The 21,179-nt window shown below is 45.7% G+C and overlaps 1 protein-coding gene and 1 long non-coding RNA gene across 2 annotated transcripts; both read right to left on the bottom strand.

Moving 5' to 3' along the window:
* Window positions 1–5,421: 5,421 nt before the first annotated feature.
* Window positions 5,422–7,751, bottom strand: LOC307206915. The gene is made up of 2 exons (XR_013834533.1): window positions 7,619–7,751; window positions 5,422–5,632 (listed from the first exon to the last, which is right to left on the bottom strand). It is a non-coding gene; the product is annotated as an uncharacterized lncRNA (long non-coding RNA).
* Window positions 7,752–11,879: 4,128 nt separating this feature from the next.
* Window positions 11,880–20,906, bottom strand: LAG3 (lymphocyte activating 3). The gene is made up of 8 exons (XM_079960291.1): window positions 20,806–20,906; window positions 20,353–20,512; window positions 19,392–19,618; window positions 18,046–18,303; window positions 16,939–17,232; window positions 15,629–15,913; window positions 14,306–14,418; window positions 11,880–12,406 (listed from the first exon to the last, which is right to left on the bottom strand). Exons 1-8 carry the CDS (start codon window positions 20,855–20,857, stop codon window positions 12,302–12,304), a joined length of 1,494 nt encoding a protein of 497 aa, XP_079816417.1. The 5' UTR covers window positions 20,858–20,906; the 3' UTR covers window positions 11,880–12,301.
* Window positions 20,907–21,179: the final 273 nt, after the last annotated feature.

A 21,179-nucleotide genomic window follows, 5' to 3' on the forward strand; every position in this document is an offset into this window, starting at 1 on the left:
TACAGCTGCGCTCTTCTGTAACTGGGTTCCACTGAAAATGGCTTCTGCATATAAACCAGGATGTGGCCTCTCCAGAAGACGAAACAACTTCCTTTCTTATCTCTGTGGCCGAGATCTCCTGGTTGATTCAGATGCCACTAGGCAGTTGAATGCACATGTGTACTCCAAACATTTCTCTCCCACTACCTGCCTCTGCGCAGCCCTGGGCACTGGCAAACCACGCTGCGCCACTGCCTTGACCTTTGGTCCTGCTCTGGTCTGCCTCTTTTTTAAAAAAGAAAAAATCTCAACACTAGGAAACGGCCATAGCACTGCTCTTTAATTTGGGTGTGACCAATGTATGAATTTAGCTCTTTGCCGTTTCACATCATGGTGCCACACGCAGTCCACCCTTAGTCCCTGCTTCACACACAATGGGACTGCAGGCCACAGCTCAACGGCATAGAGCTGTTTTGCACAGAATTGTAGAGTTAGAAGGGACCCCAAGGATCATCCAGTGCAACCCCCTGCAATAGCAGGAAAATGCAGCTGTCCCATATGGGGATCGAACCTGCAAGCTTGCCATTATCAGTTCCATGTTCCAACCAACTGGGCTATCTCTGGTTCATTTACCAGCAACTCCAAGGTAGGGATGGGGAAAGTCTCCCTTCTGAAGCTCTGGAGAGCTGCTAACAGTCAGTGTAAATAGTACTTAGCTAGAAAAGGCAATGGTCCAATTTCATATAAGACAGCTTACTACGTTTGGCTTCAAGAGACGCTTGAGCACAATGCTTCCTGTTAACCGCTGTTAAGGCTCGCTCCTTAATTGCCCAGTAGGAATGCCTGTAATTGAGGTTTCGGATGCCCAGCAGAAAGAACAAAATGCCCTATCACCAAAGAGCGTCTTGCTTCAGCATGTTGTCTGCAGCTTCAAAGACAATAAGCTTTCTGCCTGAAGCCACAACACCTGACACCAGTGGCAGTTTGCAGAGAGAGCTTCAGCTGGCACACAGAGAAGTGTAATGAAAAGCTTTGCAAATGAGGCTATTGCCCCATCTGTGACAAGACCGCTCGTGGGGAAAAACAACCCTTGCAGAAGACAGACAAGATGCATGACCAGACTCAAAAGGTCAGTACTGTATAAATGAGAACGGCCTCTTTGAGCACCTCCAGGCGGTTGCTATTTTTGGGTGAGATTCAGTTGCATCAGTGGCGTAGCGTGGGTTGTCAGCACCCGGGGCAAGGCAAGTAATTTGTGCCCCCTAACCCGTGGATTTGCGCCCCCTAACCCTAACCCCCAGATGTTGCGCCCGGTGCGGCCGGCCCCCCCGCACCCCCCACGCTACGCCACTGAGTTGCATCACAGAAGATTCAGGCCGTGCAATTAAAGATTTTATTTATTTATTTATTTTGTCTGCTGCCCCTCATCCAAAGATCACAACATAAAAATACAGTCAAACCTCGGTTCCCGAACGCCTCCATTTTGGAATGTTTCAGCTCCCGAACGCCAAAAACCCAGAAGTAAATGCTCTGGTTTTGAACATTTTTTGGGAAGCCGAATGTCCGACGCTGCTTCCGCTTGAGTGCAGGAAGCTCTTGCAACTAATCGGAAGCTGTACCTCGGTTGTCAAACATTTCAGAAGCCGAACGGACTTCCAGAACGGATTACGTTCAACAACCGAGGTTTGACTGCACAAAATGAGAACATAAAATACATAAGAAAACAAAAGCAAACAAATAATTCCCCTTCCACAAACACGTTAAAAAGGCCATAGAATGATACTTAGTCAAACATCTCATTACAGAGAAATGTTAAATGAATGCATCAGCCACCAGCCATAGCAATAAAACAACAAAATGTGGTATACAGAGAACAAAGGTAAAAAGTCAATTATATAAAAAACATTTTGGGGGTTTGGGTCAATAGTCAAATAATGGATCTTATTCAAATTGCCCCGGCTAAAAACCTTGCAACCTTTGCTGTCACCTGCATGATGGAGCCTACCTGGGGAGAGCATCCGCAAGCGAGGTTCCACTCCTCCCATCGTGAAGCAGTGGTGAGAGGAAAGAAGAAGAGTTTGGATTTGATATCCCGCTTTATCACTACCCGAAGGAGTCTCAAAGCGGCCGACAATCTCCTTTTCTCTTCCTCCCTCACAACAAACACTCTGTGAGGTGAGTGGGGCTGAGAGACTTCAGAGAAGTGTGACTAGCCCAAGGTCACCCAGCAGCTGCATGTGGAGGAGTGGAGACACGAACCCGGTTCCCCAGATTACGAGACTACCGCTCTTAACCACTACACCACACTGGCTCTCAAGTTAATCCAGTATCAAGCTGATAAAGAATATGAACCTCTGTCAGGAATAAGAATGTAAGGATTGCATTGCCGGACTAGACTAAGGTCCATAGCTTATCATCTTTTGTTTCTGACTAAACCACACGGGTGGCGCTGTGGTCTAAACCACAGAGCCTAGGGCTTGCTGATCAGAAGGTCGGTGGTTTGAATCCCCGGAATGGGGTGAGCTCCCGCTGTTCAGTCCCTGCTCCTGCCAACCTAGCAGTTCGAAAGGACATCAAAGTGCAAGTAGATAAATAGGTACCGCTCCGGCGGGAAGGTAAACGGCGTTTCTATGCACTGCTCTGGTTCGCCAGAAGCAGCTTTGTCATGCTGGCCACGTGACCCAGAAGCTGTCTGTGGACAAACGCTGGCTTCCTCAGCCAGTAAAGTGGGATGAGCGCTGCAACCCCAGAGTTGTCCACCACTGGACTTAACGGTCAGGGGTCCCTTTACCTAAGCCCCATAGAAACTCATAAGCAGGACACTGGACACAGCAGCTCACTTCCCAGCAGCCTGTTAAGCATCTTTGGAATTTGAGTGACATGATCCTGCCCGGCTGCACCCAGGAACAGCAGAGCTGGAGCATTTTTCGAGGGAATTCTTGAAATGTCGTTTTGTGCTGCTTGTTTTGCAACATTTTTCAACTTCTCCGGGAAAGGTGAGGGAGGTGATTTAGTGACCGACAGGCAGCACTATGTGAAACTCTTCTGAGAACCAAAAGAAGATATTTTCCCTTGAGGCATCTAATCATAAGCCTGCATTTTTATCAAAGCTTATATGTTTAATCAGGGCTTGTATTTTAAAAATGAGCTTAAAGATCTTCAAATGTTTTATGCCAGGCAGAAGACCAGCTGCCTAAGAACCTTGGCAATGTTTTTCTCCTAGACAAGGGGCCCCCCTGATTTATAGCAGAAAACAATTCTCAAAGTCGTAAAAAGGGAATTACAGGCTGACAGCCAAGGTTACACTGACCCTACAAATTAAGGGTGGATAAATAGTAAAATGAGCCATATCTTCTTCCTAAGGTTAAAAAAGTCAAGAGCAGTGAAAAAGCAACTTGTCTGGCTGGCAGAAACAGAACATTTTTGGGAAGTCTTTTCTAAAGCTGTTTCTTTCTTAAACTAAGATCCTTTTAGGATTTCTTTTCCTTTTAAAAGGTTATTTATGTATTAAATATATTAGTTTAAATATAATTATGCAAAGGATTTAAGAAATGCTAGATTCTTATTTCATATAGTTGGAAGAGATCACAGGGGCCACCAGCCCCCCCTTGCCAGACAGGAGACGCCATCGAGCACTCCTGATATATGGTTGTCAGGCCTTTTGTTTAGAAACCTTCAAATGAAGGAGATCTCTCAATGTTGATGTGAACTCAAAATCCTTGACATATGCTTAAGATAAAAATTCAAGATTAACCATCTGTTTTGGAAGGCAATAGGGCAAGGAGGGCAAGAGGTGAGCTGGTAATTAAGATTCCTTGTTGAGACACATGTAAGATATATTACTACTTATTTGTCATTTATAGATAGAAGAATATATAGCTTTTTGATTCCCATAAAAGGGCAAGAAGGAAATGGGTGTATCTTTTGTGATTGGTTCTAGCAAATAGCCAATAGGAATTTCAACCAGGCTGATTGGACAGAGGCAGCCACAGGAGGAGCAAGGGGGCTGGATTAAGGAAATATAAGTGCTGGCCAGAACGGCAAGAGGCCAGGCCAGAGCTTGGTAACCATATACCACTGTGCCTCATATTTATTTGTCTGACAAATAAATTACTATTTTAATTTCTCTATTGCTGCGTTGAATATTTCATTCCAGCTAAGCGTTAACCACAAGCAGGGTGCTACACCCTGAGTTTGAATCAAGAGGGAAGTCTGTATGAATGCTCAAAATGCAGTGAGAGCCCCTCCACAACAGGCTCGCGGCTCCAATTATGCCTACCTGCGCATATACCTTGAGTACATTCTAACATTCCCCACAAAGACCTTGCTAAGATAAAAGGGGGTGATCCTATGTGTGCCAGTTGTGGAAGAAAGTAATGATATGTGATATATAAATACTTTTTTTAAAAAATGAAAGGTTTTATCAGGTTTCCCTTTTTCACTGTATCTTTTGTGGCATAGACTCTAGGTGGCAGTATGACCTCAGCAGAACTTTTATGGTGCTCAGAATCCATCAAAATTGCTTAGAAGTCACACACCTACACCTAAAACATGTGAACTGTTTCTGCTCGTGTTGCTGTCAAATGAGGGTTTCGGTTATCAGCTGTGTGTCTGGGGTTAGGCCAATAATTTCTCAGCTGCTGTCTTACCTTCTGATTTTCCTTCTCCAGCCTTAAAGGGTAGGAAAGCTGCTAGGGTACCTATTAAGTAAATGGTCTCGAATAAGGCAGCTAGAGAAAGAGAGGGGACTTGGGCCTGAGGCCAAACTAAATATGCCGAAGACACATTAACCATTTCCAAATATATGTATCAGTCAAAAAGACGGCCAGTTTGAGCAGTGTGGAAATGGAACAGCTGTTTAAAACTTTGCCTTTCTGATTTTTTTCTGGCCCAGATTATGTTCTTCAAACTTAGAAGCATGGAATTATAGCACTGGAAGGGACCCCAAGGGACATCTAGTCCAACCCCCTGCCATGCAGGAATCCTGCCCACAGCCGTCCCTGGGTGGGCTTGAACCACCAACCTTGAGCTTGAAGGACATAATGTGAAGCTTTCTATCCATCACCATGCCTTGGCCCCGTGGTTGAGGGGGCCGGGGCCACGCAATGTCATTCCGCCCACTATGTTCAATACTCCCTATGCTCATAAGATGACAGGCTTATTAGTTGAGAGCTGAGTGCAAGTCATCACCCAGCAGCTTCAGCACATGCCAATTTATTTATAGCATCTTTCACTGTCCACCCAGTGAATTATGGATGTCATTACAGTAGGGGAGCTGTGTTAGTTTTTATTAATAAGCTTATTAAAAGAAGCCAGTTGCACCTCTAAGGCTAACTGAAATTACTTTATTGAAAGAGCTTGAGCTTTTGTGGGCAATTACTTCAGCAAATGGAACTATGAGCTGCAAGGCAGGGAATAATAATATAACACTTAGGACTGATACAATTTTACTGAGGTTTTATTGAACCAAAGACATACCAAATTATAGCTTAGGCTGCAATCTTTACCATAGTTCGCATGAAGCAGGCCCCGAAGAATTCAACAGAATTTTCTTCTGATGAGACATAGTTCGGATTGTGTTGCTAGTCTTGTTGCCATGTTGCTACACCTGATTTTAATTGATATAACGTTTACATGCAGTCTTCCTCAATTTCTAAGGAAGTAGTTAGGGACATTTCAGAAAATTCCAGGTACCAAACACGCTTCTCTTTGCTTTTAGGTTGTGAGAAAAACTATATAGCGGTATCTCGGGTTACAAACGCTTCAGGTTACATATGCTTCAGGTTACACATTCCACTAACCCAGAAATAGTGCTTCAGGTTAAGAACTTTGCTTCAGGATAAGAACAGAAATCGGGCTCCAGCGGCGCGGCAGCAGCAGGAGGCCCCATTAGCTAAAGTGGTGCTTCAGGTTAAGAACAGTTTCAGGTTAAGAATGACCCTCCGGAATGAATTAAGTACTTAACCCGAGGTACCACTGTACTCCTTCTTTTGGCTTTGAATGATGTAGATAAATATTTTAATTCAAATATTATGGGGAGGAATCCAGTGTTGATCTACATTGCCATGTCAAACATTCCATCAGTTAGTTGGCATTCGTCTGTCTTGGGAGATGATGGAGGAATGTGCCTTTGGGGGTGAAGTCAAACGGTTGGAAAGTTACAGGGCCTGCTGTGGCTGCAGAGAGACATGTTTTATTGCAGGTGGGGCAGATGGAGGTGTCTGGTTGTGCAGATACAACATGGCTTCTCTTCTCTCTGCACTCCTCCCAGCAGTCATTCCTTCTCTGGTCATGAACTGACTGTCTTTCTCCAGGTCATCTGCAAGGGATACCCACATAGCAGGGTTGACGCTGCCAGTCTTTGTGTGTCATTTGCAGACATCTTTGTAACACAGAGTTGGTCTGCCCACGGGCCTGGTGCCTGAGGCCAGCTCCCCATAGAGCACATCCTTGGGGATCCTGCCATCTTCCATTCTTTGGACATGACCAAGCACAAAGTGGCCATCCTTGAACACATGGACGTCAAAGGGAGATTGCAACATAAAACTGCTGAATTGTACTTGATCAAGAAGGTCAATACCACCTCCTGTTGCTTAAATTAGGAGAAGCGTTTGGTTTTTGTTTTCATCACACTACTTGTGTTGATTAGTTGACCACTGCCATGATCTCTGCGTAATAACCAGTAGCTGTTTTGTGAATGGTCATTGTTAATAACAGAATTATCACTGTCTGTAATTTCTGCATTTCATTTCCCTCTGAACTTTCCCCATGACCCCAATATGTGTATTGGCCTCTAGACTTTTTGTTGATAATTTGTCATACTGACACGTCACACAAACTGATACAGACCATGGGTGTCTGCGGCTATCTGTGAACATTTGGAACGAACTCTGTGTAGCATGCCTTTAGTTAAAATAGCAGTGAAAAGTTAAAACAGGCAAAAGAAAAACAAAGTCACATAGGGAGGGAAAATGGATTTAAAAGTCAGCGTCTTCCTTTGAAGATGGAGAGGCCAGACATTTGAGATCATTTTATTGCCTACTTTCTCATGGTGGAATCTCCTGTGCTGAGACCAGACATGATGTCAGTTTTGACAACATACCTTGCTGTCAACTTAAGAAAAGCTGCTACTAAAAGAAGTGTACACATGTATATAATGGGGAAGCAATGTATTAATGCAGAGGTGTTACAGCAAAAATGCAGCAGTTTCTCTTCCCACCCCCAAGAACAGGAGTTGTGATCTTGTGGAGGTTTTCTGTTCCCATGTTATGCTGCTCATGCAAATAAGCCACTTAGGAACAGCTATTTTCACTCATTCCCTTAAGGGCAGGTTTACACTGTAATTTTAAACCAATTTCAAACCTTTTAATTATGTGGGAAATGGATTGAGGATCAAATGTGTAGATTTCAATCTGAACCTCCTATCCTACATGTGTGGGAGAAATGCAAAAGAAATATAGTTGTGGAGCTTTCTTAGCAAAGTAAAAACACTTTTTTGCAGCTTATTAAAGCTTAAGAATTAGGCAATTACACCTTTCTGTCCTTTTCACTTGTCTGCCGATCTTCCCCTTCTCCACCCCTGTTGCAGAGAATGAGCCACATGTTTTTGTAAGATTAACTGAAAAGACGGTTTACTTACATTTCAATGCGGGCAGCAAATATAGCAAAGTGGTATGCAGAAAAAATATTTCTAAGTTACAGTAAAATAAAATTTCTTAGTCTTGGCTAACATGACTGAATGTAGGAGCTTTAGCTATGGGTGTCGGGTCAGCTTGAAGGCATGGTGGAAAGAGAGAATTTCCTGACAGGCAGAAGGAAATATCAAGGATTCCTTTGTTACATAGTTCCTGCCCAGAGGAGGCAAAGGAAGTGACCATACACAGAGGGTCCTTTGTAGGAAGCTCAAGAACTGCCTGTGCACTAGCCCTGTGCTTGTCTAGCAAAACATGCATTTGTGATTTTGGCTGCAAACCCCGCCTTAGTGTTATTAATGGTTTTTATGATATACCCTGGGACCATTAAGGTATGTGCGGTACTCATTAGCAGCTTAAAACACAGTGAGGTCATTGAATGCATTTCAAATTGCACATGCACTTGCTGGACATACCAAAATGGCGGCAGGTGTTAGAATTCCTGCTCCATGATAGCAGTCATGGGATTGTTGTCTTTCACATGACGGTGTATGTTTTGACTCACAAAGTGGGAAGTGACGGGGACAGGATGTTTGTGTTACTGTGTTCCGTGAAGTGGGACTATTGTCCTTTGTTCTTTCTCTTTGCTGTCTGATGTCAGAGAGAGAGGGAGCCATGTTGCAGTGCTCCATGTGTGTTTATATGTAAATAAAGGAGATTAGCCAAAATGCTGAGTTGCTGAGGTCTGTTACGCACGATGCGCAAACTCTGCGGATCCCTAAGTGTGCTGGTGTCTGTTGGCATCGGTCGCTGTGATGTTTGGGCAGAAGAAAGCTTTTGAAGCTCCTGAACGATTGACCAGGAGGGAGAGAACATGCCAGTCGGGCACGTGTCTCTGCCAGGGTCCTACTCGAGTGTAGGCTGAACTCCTGACAGCAGGGTGTCTTTACTTGATACACATCACCCAATTTTATCCCCTATGCCTGCCAACCACCCTATTCAAGGAACCTGTCCTCTGCACATGCACAACAATGTTCTGACCTGTACAAATCCTAGCTTAACTGCGGCTTGCATTTCAAGTAGGAGGGAAGCTGGTTTGAGGGAAAACGCATAAAACAGGAGTATTTTTCAAGAAGCTATAGGATACAGGGGGATTGTGGCCAATGCCATGTGCACTTGGCTTCAAACACCATTGGTGGGAGTGCACTGGAGCCAGAATAAAGGGCGTGCAGCCTTAGTGAAGAGGGGATTTATAAACTGAAATTATCAACTAGTCCTGCCAGTGGCATTAATTTTTCAGACAGGCTATACATCTCTAAGGAAGAAACCTCAGCACACTCATAGAAGTACTATTTCCCCTAGTTTTGTCATTTAAGGTGGTTTCAAACTGGTTTCGAATCTGTAGATAAGTCTTGAAACCACTGCCCTTCTGTTGAGACTTCTTCTTTTAAAGTACTTGTAATTATACATAAGGGACGCAGGTGGCGCTGTGGGTTAAAGCCTCAGCGCCTAGGGCTTGCCGATCGAAAGGTTGGCGGTTTGAATCCCTGCGGCGGGGTGCGCTCCCGCTGCTCGGTCCCAGCGCCTGCCAACCTAGCAGTTCGAAAGCACCTCCGGGTGCAAGTAGATAAATAGGGACCGCTTACCAGCGGGAAGGTAAACGGCGTTTCCGTGTGTGGCTCTGGCTCGCCAGAGCAGCGATGTCACGCTGGCCACATGACCCGGAAGTGTCTCCGGACAGCGCTGGCCCCTGGCCTCTTAAGTGAGATGGGCGCACAACCCCAGAGTCTGTCAAGACTGGCCCGTACGGGCAGGGGTACCTTTACCTTTACCTTAATTATACATATCTGGGATTATGTCGTTTATGACAATTCTGCAGTGCTTAGATACAGAACTTAGGGGCATTGCATCTTTCCTACTATTCCACCATCCTCCCCCTGGGAGATCACCTGCGGACATTCAGCAATAAGGAAATGAAAGGAGAAATAAAATATAGATAGTGAAGGTAGCGGAAAGACATCCCATCTTGCAGCAGTCATAGAGACACCCAGAGGCCAAACACGTAGGTTATTTTCTTTTTTTAATCTTTTTTGCATGAAAAGAACAAATGCAACATGCTTACAAGCCACAAGGGCTGGCTAATAAAAGGATCTCAATGCAAACTTGCCATCATTGCAAAGATGAAAATATTATTCAGTAACAAGCAAAAGGGGTATAATTTCTAGAGTCAAGAGTGTCTTCTAGCCTCTCCAATCATGCTGCTAGCCATTCAGACTTTCGCCCCTTTTTTTCAAAATATGCCAAAGGGGGTCAGGAAGACACAACATAAGCAAGCAGAAACACTTAAATACACATAGGGTCCTGTCATCTCCCCAAGTGGTGTCCACAAGAATCTCATAATCCCTCGTGCGCCGCCGCCCCCCCCCCCCCCCGCCATATCATCTAGTATCTGGCCGAAGCTAAGCTTTTGATCTATGTCACACAAACGATTTGGCTTTGCCCTTCATAGAATCCTTTCCAACTTCTGGGCCCCCATGAACCCAGCACCCAACCGGCCACCTGTGCCACCGTTATAAGAATTTTAAGGTCTCAGATATATAATAAATGTTCATAAATGTACCAAGCAAACACATACATAAATATGCCTTATGAGGAACGGCTAAGGGAGCTGGGCATGTTTAGCCTGGAGAAGAGGAGGTTAAGAGGTGATATGATAGCCATATTCAAATATATAAAAGGATGTCACATAGAGGAGAGAGAAAGGTTTTTTTCTGCTGCTCCAGAGAAGCGGACACAGAGCATTGGATCCAAACTACAAGAAAGAAGATTCCACCTAAACATTAGGAAGAACTTCCTGACAGTAAGAGCTGTTCGACAGTGGAATTTGCTGCCAAGGAGTGTGGTGGAGTCTCCTTCTTTGGAGGTCTTTAAGCAGAGGCTTGACAACCATATGTCAGGAGTGCTCTGATGGTGTTTCCTGCTTGGACAGGGGGTTGGACTCGATGGCCCTTGTGGTCTCTTCCAACTCTATGATTCTATGATTCTATGAAATATATAAACCACATGTCTGAAGCAGCACAGGAAAAAAAGTCCTGAAACCATTTTGACTCCCAAGCTGACCAAATGTTTCTCTGCAAGGAGGGAGGAGGTGAAAAACCCTTCCTTGTTACAGGAATTGGGTAATCACCATTTCAAAGGAATGGGCAGCCTACCAGAAAAGGCAATCAGATAAGGCATTATCAGATAACCTGGCAGACAGGAAAAACAACAACATTCAAATTTCTGTTGTAGACCGCCTTTTCTGTGATGTCGGTATGATGTTTGTGGGGGGTGGTCTTGAGCTCCAGGAAAGGCAATTTAAAATGTCTATATGGGTCCTCCTCCGTCCTCCTGCATGTGAGGGGAGCACCCTGTTGCAACAGTTTAATAAAGATCAGGCTTACTAGCTGCTTTGCTTCTCAATATTCTCTGGTTGGCCTCTTATTTTCTGCTACCAATAGGGCACCCACATAAGGACTCTATATGGGCTCTTGGATACCCCATAAGGGAAAAGGGGCAGATTTTGTTTACAACACCACCCACAGCAGAACATGCAGGGATCCATATACATATATATATGTGTGCAGGCCAGCTGATGCCCCGTGCAAAGGTTTGTGGAGGAAGCCACTAACAGGGGAAAGGGGAACAGAGCAAAAATCTTCTGCCCCTTCCTAAACCCACCAATAGGGGAAAGCTATATTATAAGAATTCTAAAGTCTCAAATATAGAACAAATGTTCATAAACATAAAGGGCTAACACATACATAAGTATATAAACCACGTGTCTGAAATAGTACAGGAGAGCAAGCCTGAAGCCATTTTGACTCTGCCAAATTGACCTCAAATATTTCCCTGCAAGGAGGAAGGAAATGGAAAAAGCTTTCCAATTGTCACTGGACTGTAGGGACTTACACATCCCTGCAAATACAGTCTGGCAAGTATCTGTTAAGCTGAGCAGACTATCAATATGTGTAACAGATTCAGAAACTAAAGTATTTACCATATCAAAGGAATTGCCAGGCTACCCAGAAAGGGCATTATCAGGTATCCTGCCAGACAGGAAAGAAGCAACACTCTCAAATTTCTGAGGTAGACCACCTCCTTCTGTGATGTAGGTATGTTGGTTTGGGGGGGGGGGTCCTTGGGTTACAGGGTGGTCAATTTCAAAAGTCTTTATAGGGGCTTGCCCACCACTTCTGGGGTCTCTCCTACCTCCTTGCAAGGACAGAAAAATAAATATCTGCCTTGCTTTCTGTGGATCTTGCCTCCATCCTTTCATCTCTGAGTGATCATTGACTTAGGGGACTCAGTCCCTTGGGGAGCTAGGCAGCAAAAGCCAAGCCCCCTATTTTTTCTGTAACAGCTACACACAGGGAGGGCAGCCCTTCTCAAATCAGGTTGGCGGGACAACACAAATGGGGTGTGTGTGCATGGAATCACCCCTTGAAAAGTCCAGTGTGCATCTTCTTGCCTTGTCTGGTATAGGGAGGAAGGCATGTTCCACGGGGGAGCATTAAATTCCCCTTCCAACCTCATAGTTTGAGAACACCTGGGGTGAGCCAGCACTTGGCTGTTCCTATAAGCAGTCTTCACTTGATAGGACCATCAGGCTATCCTTGGGACTTGCCCTGTAAGCAACCTTCTTGCTTCTTTTAAATCTGCAGGCCCTTCTCCTCCTGGCCTTCATCCTTTACTTCTTTCCCCGGCAAAGCGGAAGCTAGCATCAGATCCAATGCTGGGAAGTTTCGGGAGCGGGTCTAAAAGGGGGGAGGGAAAGTAGTTGGCAACGGAGTTACTTCCTGTCTATTTCAATATCAAAAGGTTTCACGTCCCATCAGCTGTACAGCAGCAGAGCTTTTTGGAGGGGCGAAAGTCCATCAGAAAAGCAAGCCCGACTGTTCATCATTTCACAATGTCCTGGTCAAGGCCTTTCCTTTCCCAGAGCCAGAGATAAAATGGTTGTTTCAGGGCTGTGAGATTTTCATGCTACCCTGCCATTGATCTCAAGCAGAATTGCACCTGCCTTTCTACAGGCCTTGACCTTTTTCTGTGTGTATGTTCTGTTTTGTTCCATCGACATTAGTGCATGTGACTTAAGCCTTCTACATACAGTGGTGCCTCGCAAGACGAAATTAATCCGTTCCGCGAGTCTCTTCGTCTAGCGGCTTTTTCGTCTTGCGACGCAAGCCCATTGACGGCTTAGCGGATTAGCGCTATTCGCGGCTTTTAGCGGCTTTTAGCGGCTTATCAGCTTAGCGGATAAGCAGATAAGCGGCTTAGCGGCTTAGAAAAAGGGGGGAAGGGGGAAAAAACCCACAGGAACTCGCAAGACATTTTCGTCTTGCGAAGCAAGCCCATAGGAAATTCGTTTTGCGAAGCACCTCCAAAACGGAAAACCCTTTCGTCTAGCGGGTTTTCCGTCTTGCGAGGCATTCGTCTTGCGGGGCACCACTGTACATCATTTGCATGAAGGGGTATCATGCAATTATCAGGAACATTTAAACACATTTGTTTGTTTGTTTGTTTGTTTGTTTGTTTTCCAGAGAACTGAAGGCTGCTTGCAAAATAGTGCATAAACAGACAAACAAACAAACAATGTCTCATGTGTTCTCAGCCTTTTTTTTTTTTTAACTTAACATTTTAAAAGGTGCATGGAATTTGAATGAAGAGAGTTATGTTACCCATCTCTAATGAGACGATAGGCAATAGCAGACAGATGCTATTGATTAACATTTGTGTAGCTTTGATCAGAACTGCGGCTTAAAGCTCTCTTTCCGCCACATCATGGTTCAGATCCTGCTTCCTCCCTGCATCGGATATTGGTTAAAGAAAAATCAATGACCACAACAGCCAGCTACGTGGCAAACCTCATGTCTCGCTGTAGCAGCGTTTCACACTTCTCCCTGCCCTAATGCCAGAGCAATGTTTTTCAAAGGGTTTTTGATATCTGTTTTCATTAAAATGATAAACAACACAATTGTGGGTATCTAGAAAAGATTTTAAATGGTGCAGTGTTAACCCCTCACCAACACTGCCCTGTAATCTAAAAATCATTTTCTTACTTTTTAAACTATTTTGCAGTAGGTGTGTTGTTAGTTTCTTTGGGGCATCCTTTTGTTTGTGAAAAGTGATGGCTGAATAAATACCATAATCTTTGCTCTATAAGACTCACTCCCCCCCCCCTAAAAAGTAAGGGGAAATGTGTGTATATCTTATGGAGCGAATGCAGGCTGCGCAGCTATCCTAGAAGCCAGAACAGCAAGAGGGATTGCTGCTTTCACTGCGCAGCGATCCCTCTTGCTGTTCTGGCTTCTGAGATTCAGAATATTTTTTTTCTTGTTTTCCTCCTCCAAAAACTAGGTGCGTCTTGTGGTCTGATGCGTCCTATAGAGAGAAAAATACGTTAACTAGCATTCCTGGGCTGGTTCGTATTGCAACTTTAGCTGTTTAGGGAGGGCATGGCTTTGAAAATGTTGCATCTGTCTCAAGCCTCATCAGGAGGAAAGGTCTGTTGGCATTGCTGGAAGTTCAGCAATGACAGAGCGTAAAATTCTCTTTTGGGTCCCCACCCCACTCAAGCCTTGCTAGAATAAAATAAAACCAAACGCCCAGAGGAGCAGAGCAGGTGAGAACAGAAAGCAAATGGAGTGACTTACTCTTTGTTTCAGGCAGGTCAAAGCAAGGATGGAGACTAGAATAACAAGGAAGGCTATCAGCCCCAGAGTGATCTTCTCAGCTGCTCTGGGCTGCGCAAGGGCGATCCGGGCACCTGCAAGCCAAGACTGCAATTAAATAATCTGGAGAGGATCAAAAGGACCAGAAAGCATCAAAACTTGGGGTTCATTTAGTTGTTGGAAACAGACAATATTTTTTTTAAAAGAAGATGGAGGTGGAACAGAAGACCCTTTGTTTAACAGAGGGTACCTGCTTGTTTTTTTCTATCCAGCTATTGTCTCTGAGCAGAGGTTTTCAGAGGAATTTGAAGAACCATGAAAGCCTATTCATCAGAGGCAATAGTTGGATAATGAATATGTTCAGCAATGGTGGCTGGGGAAAAACTAACAGGAGATGGAGACTGAAGACTGGTTGTCGGTGGCTGCACCACATTCTGTTCTGTAATCAATGGAGACAGACTACTTGGTTTTTTCCTGTGTAGTCCACACACAGTCTTGATCAATTACATATAGATCCTATATATGTGGAATGCGGGTGGTGCTGTGGTCTAAACCACTGAGCCTCTTGGGCTTGCCGATCAGAAGGTTGGCAGTTCGAATCCCTGTGACAGAGTGAGCTCCCGTTGCTCTGTCCCAGCTCCTGCCAACCTAGCAGTTCGAAAGCACGCCAGTGCAAGTAGATAAATAGGTTCCACTGTGGCGGAAAGGTAAATGGCATTTCCATGCGCTCTGGTTTCTGTCATTGTGTCCTGTTGCGCCAGAAGCGGTTTAGTCATGCTGGCCACATGACCTGGAAAGCTTTTTGTGGACAAACACTGATTCCCTTGGCCTGAAAGCGAGATGAGCACTACAACCCCATAGTCGCCTTTGACTACTTAACCTACCTGGATCATATATCATTTTCAGGCTGCTTTTATGGAGTTGCCGGGTTTAGCTTCTTTTTATGAGCACGTTATTTTATTGTCTTTAAAACAGTTTACTATAAGCTGCCCTGTTAATTTGATTGGAGTACAGTGGTACCTCAGGTTACATACGCTTCAGGTTACAGACCCCGCTAACCCAGAAATAGTGCTTCAGGTTAAGAACTTTGCTTCAGGATGAGAACAGAAATCATGCTCCAGCAGCACGGCGGCAGCAGGAGGCCCCATTAGCTAAAGTGGTGCTTCAGGTTAAGAACAGTTTCAAGTTAAGAACGGACCTCCGGAACGAATTAAGTACTTAACCCGAGGTACCACTGTACCGGGTACAGATTTCAGCAATGACAAATGAAAGAATTAATAGCGTATAAGCAAATTAATAATGTACCTGCAATTTCAAGGTGGTACTGCACCGATCCTGACATCCCATCTGGGCCATGGACACTGCATTCCCAGGTACCTGTATCATTGGGCAACACCTGAGGAAACTCCAGGGTCGAGCCTTGGCTTAGGAGCCCAAAACTCGTAGAGGCAGCCTCAGGCCAAGACATGCTTGTGGGATTCAAACCAAGGTACTTCCACATAAAAAGCTCCTTTCCTGTGTGGTAGCTGAGATTGCAGGTGAGAAGCAGGTGAGATCCCTCCATGATGATCCCCTCAGTGCTCGGGGTGACTGAATGGAAAGAAAGAAACAGAAGCTACTCATTTCTCTATCCTCTATCACCTGCCTCTCTCATATCCTCCCTTGAAGCGGAGTCTATTCCTGGCCCCATTTGTTACGCATGACATCTCTTACTTCCAGGGCTGTCAAATCAGTTTTCACCTGGCGAATCACCTGACTTTTAACCAATTAACTGATGAACATGAATCTAAATCATTTTTTCATGATCCCCAAAACCTCGCTGCCGATGCATTTTGGAAATGTGGAGGGGAAAGCAAAGCAAAAGGGAAGGTGAGTTTATTTCACCAAAGCTCTCCCTAGTTATTAGAAGTACAGTAAATGCCATTTAAAATGTTTTCTTTCCTATTCTGTGTTGTTGCAACATGGCAAAATCAAAACAACATTGGAAACCACACAAGCCTGCCCTCAACACAGAATTCCTGACATTACAGCCGCCACCACTCCAGATTCACCTACCAGAGCTTTGGTTGATTAATCTAGACTGAATGGCTATGATTTGAATGACATCTAGATGGGTTTCCTGCAATAAGAACATCATGGGATAACCTTTGAAGCTGCCTTTTCAGAAAGAACAAGTGCACTCCCCAAACAAGGAGATCACCCCTCACTTGCCTTCTCCCCCCCAACCCATTGCTGGACTCTGCTGTCATTTTTCTTTCAGAGATCTTAACATGTAGGACACAACTCGCCAACCTAGAAATCTACTTGGCTCTTTCTGTGTCTCCCTCTCCTCACAAAATAAAGAAATACAGTGGCACCTCGGGTTAAGAACTTAATTCGTTCCAGAGGTCCGTTCTTAACCTGAAACTGTTCTTAACCTGAAGCACCACTTTGGCTAATGGGGCCTCCTCCTGCTGCTGCTGCACGATTTCTGTTCTCATCCTGAAGCAAAGTTCTTAACCCGAGGTACTATTTCTGGGTTAGTGGAGTCTGTAACCTGAAGTGTCTGTAAGCTGAAGCGTATGTAACCCGAGGTACCACTGTAAATAAATTCTGGTTCCGCCCCCGCTCCTCACCTGTCATTACTGCCAGTGTGATGTTCTTTGTGATGTTTGTTCCTTGAACGGCGATCTCACAGGTGTACCAACCTGCATCATCAAGACCCACCGCAGGAAGATGGAGGGTAAAATTTCTGTTGCTTCCATTACTGAGGGTGGTTATTGCCTTTGGTTCTCTCATTGCTGCGTAGCTCCAATGTGCTGCCACCCTAGAAATGCCGTAGTCCGTGGGATTGTCGTTCAGGAGGCAGGGCAGGTGGGCATCAGATCCTGCTGCAGCATAGACTACAGATACGGCTGGCTCAGCAAATCCTGGGTTGGGGGGGGGAGACATGATATTGTGTGAATCAGGCCCAGACAGAGGGGGGGGCCATATGGGCCACTTGGCCCAGGCCTCCGATTCCAAAGGGGGCCTCAGTCAGCATATTTACAGTGGTGCCTCGCAAGATGAAAAGAATCCGTTCCGCGATTCTCTTCGTCTAGCAGTTTTTTCGTCTTGCGAAGCAAGCCCATTGATGGCTTAGCGGATTAGCGCTATTAGCGGCTTAGCGGTTTAGCGGCTTTTAGCGGCTTTTAGCGGCTTAGCGGCTTATCGGATCAGCTGATAAGCGGCTTAGCGGCTTAGAAAAAGGGGGGGGGAGGGAAAAAAAGTCGGAAAAACTCGCAAGACATTTCGTCTTGCGAAGCAAGCCCATAGGGAAATTCGTTTTGCGAAGCGCCTCCAAAACGGAAAACCCTTTCGTCTAGCGGGTTTTCTGTCTTGCGAGGCGTTCGTCTTGCGGGGCACCACTGTATCTATATTTTCCATTTTGTCTTTATATGCAGATACAGTTCAAGCCTTGAAATAAAATTATTTGTCAGCATAACTTTTGTGAAAATTATTTCTATACTTATTTATAAGACTTCAGCTATCCCCAGGGTAAAAAAAAGGGGGGGCACATTATCTAGCTGGCCAGGGCCTCTGCCTGGCTCTGCGAATCCCACAAAATACACCAGGGGCGGCAGGAATTTAGAATGGAAATGTGTTCTGATTCTTAAGAGAATATATATTTATTGTATTTTTTTTATCCTCAGAGGAAGCAATCTATGGTTGGGGAAACAGGAAAAGCAAAAGGCAAATCTTACCTATGACTTTCAGGTTGTACGTGGCATAAATTTTCTCCCCATCTGCAAAGGTGAGTTCACAGACCCAGGGCCCAGAATCACTCCTGAATGATCTGGAGATAACCAGAGTCTGGTTCAGGGAACAGAACCGACCAGAGCTGGCGATGAGAAGATCTCCATGGAACCAGCGTATCTCTTGGGGGGTTCCTGGATGTGTGGAGTTGCAGGTTAACTGGATAGGTTCAGACTCAATCAGGGGACCAGGAGAATCAGGGGTCACTGAAGGAAAAGGAGAATCATACACTGATGTCCATATCACAAGATATGACTTTCATCATATAGCTAACATCTCCATCTGTTCCTTTCTGGAGAAAGCAGACAAGTCCAAGGGGCATAGCGGATGAAATGGTGCAGTCACCTTTTCTTTGTAAGAGGGGGTGAATTCTGCCTCATTCACATATCAAATGAGGATTGGTGAGGGGAGTCAAACCATTCTGCAAGAGCATTATTAAGGGGTAGCTGACAGGGCCTGACCCAGATCCAGGTCTCTTGTCACGTCCCTCTATTTTTAGAGACTTGAACAACAGATATTTAGTTTCAGGTAGGGATGGAACAGTTGTTAGATTCAGTTTGCATTCAAAGGTGAATTTATAAAAACCAACATTTTCCAAAATAATATGAGAACCGAAAACACAGCCATCCTTTGAAGTTTGCCCTTATCTGAATTTTGTCAAACAGTGTTTGCAAAATTCATTCTGTTAGGGGAAAGTGTGCATACAAATTAGTGAAGAAGATGTGCAAAAATGCATTCATCTGTCAAAACTGCATGTGAAAAAAGACTTTTATTGGAAGAAACTCCCATGGAAATGCCAGTGGATTTTTTTTTAATGCAAATCGCTGCAAAAAGGTAGAGAATTGAATCTAAGATTTGAAAAATGAGAATCAAAGAGGACTGAAATTGACAGATCCTTCCATCCCTTACTTACCAGCGTGGGTGTGTTTTCTGCAAAGTGTAGTGCCAGTGACACTTGAGCCATCCACCATCATAATTTGCCCAGAACCATCTGCCAATTTATGCCAACTTGCCTCATAGGCCTGCACCGCAAGTGTAGCAACGCCCCTGCCATCCCCTCCACTCTTTACACTCCATCTCTTGAAGAACTTTTCTCCCAGCCCACCTCCGATGCTGGAAGTGAGTAGGGCTTAGAAAAATGGCTTAAAGCTACTGAGGGCAGCGAGGGAAGGGTTTGGCTACCCTCGCCCATGCTCTCCCTTCCACATTCCAAAGCAGCTCTTCAGATAGCTTGCTTGACAGAATCTGGCTACCGTATTTCCTGCAGCTGCTGCCAGCTGTCAGATTTACCTACCTGACACCACGCCAAGTTCCACCTGGCAGCACAACACCTCTCTGGCAAATTTCACCACGGCCACATAGGTTCCTGCGTCCTCTTTTCGCAGCGGCTCAATCCTGAGCGAAAAATTCCCACGGATGAAGCCAGGGTCCCAGACGGTTGCTCGGTGCATCGTGGAGCGGGCCATTTTCTTGACGCCGCTTGGCTCCACCATGAGCACCAAGTGGCGTTTCCTTTGGGAGCTGAGGAAAATGGAGGAAGAGGAAAATCAACTGTTAAGTGCTGGACGAGTGGGGCGGGAGCCCAGAAAGGGGATACAGGAGAGAGGTGGGGGTAGGTGGAATGGAGGGAGTTGAGGGGAAGGAAGAGGAAGTGGTAAATAAAAGTACCGTATTTTTTGCTCTATAGGACGCACCTTTTCCCCTCCAAAAATGAAGGGGAAATGTGTGTGCGTCCTATGGAGTGAATGCAGGCTCCTTGGCTTCAGCGAAAGCAACGCGAAGCCTCCAAAGCGCAGAGGGAGCGCTCCCTCCACGCTCCGGAGGCTTCACGTTGCTTTCGCTGAAGCCTGGAGGGCAAGAGGGGTCGGTGCGCACTGACCCCTCTCGCTCTCCAGGCTTCAGGGATAGCCGCCTGAAGCCTTTGGAACACAGCGGGAACTCAAGCTGCGCTCCGAAGGCTTCGGGTTCCTTTTGCTGAAGCCGGGAGAGCAAGACTCTCCTGGCTTCAGCAGAGAGGGAGAGCTGCGCAGCGCCCCTTCAGCGAAGGGGGAGGAGAAATGGAAGGGGCTCCATTTCTCCTGCCGCTTCGCTGAAGGGGCACTGAGCAGAGAGGGGGAGATTTTTTTTTTCTTGTTCTTCCCCTCTAAAACAAGGTGTGTCCTATGGTCGGGTGTGTCCTATAGAGCGAAAAATACGGTAATTGAAAGCCCCCCTCTCCCCCCCCAACCCTGAGTGCATAGAAATGGGTGCCTTACCTGTCTCCATGATGCACCCAGCGAAGAGCTAATCCCTTGTACAGCTGCCTGAAGCTGCTCTTCATCCTCCGACGACTCAGGTGACAAGGAAGCAAAGCTCGTCCGCCTTCTTCAGCCCACACCCTACATGCTTCTTCTGGTGCACAAGGAACATTTTGGGCTGCAAGAAGATTGTGGGGCCAATCAAGGAAAAGATGAGGTTACAGACATGCCCGAGAGGACGATATCTCTCAGCCTAGCCTATGCCACCCAGGTCTCTTGCCGTGATAAAATGGAGGGAGTGAAATTAGGGTCTGGAAGGGGTGGGTCTTTGTTGCTTAAGAGAATGGAGCAGAGATGGAGAGTGGACCTCCTGCAGGAGCTCAGGTGCACAAAAAGCTGAAGCAAAGTCTACAGCAGCCACTAACCCCACCCTGCCTTCAGGTATCCTGGGCCACTCTTCTCTTTCCTTACCAATAGTCAGCTGCAGACTGAGGACAATAGTCCAGAAGAATAGTAAAGTCATACTGGTGTCACAGGGACAAATGGGTGAGTGCCCTCAAGCTTCTCCTTCTCCTCCTCCTCCTCCTCCTCCTCCTCCTCCTCCTCCTCCTCCTCTGGCTGAAAAGGGAAGGGTTTGAAAGGGGAGCTGGAGATGGACCACACAAGAACCTGAGGCTAAGGAAATGGAGGTGGATCTCTGATCAAAGACTTCCGTAGTTGCCCTTATATTGCAGGTGGGCTGCTGGTTTCCTGGCGGCACTGCAGTGAGCGACGTCACAGCCAAGAAATCAGCCCCAGGCTGAGCCATGTGCAGGAAGGCAGCCGAGTGAGTTCTAGAAAGCAAC

This window comes from Podarcis cretensis (assembly GCF_951804945.1).
Source record: "Podarcis cretensis genome assembly, chromosome: 17".
Taxonomy (NCBI): Eukaryota; Metazoa; Chordata; class Lepidosauria; order Squamata; family Lacertidae; genus Podarcis; species Podarcis cretensis.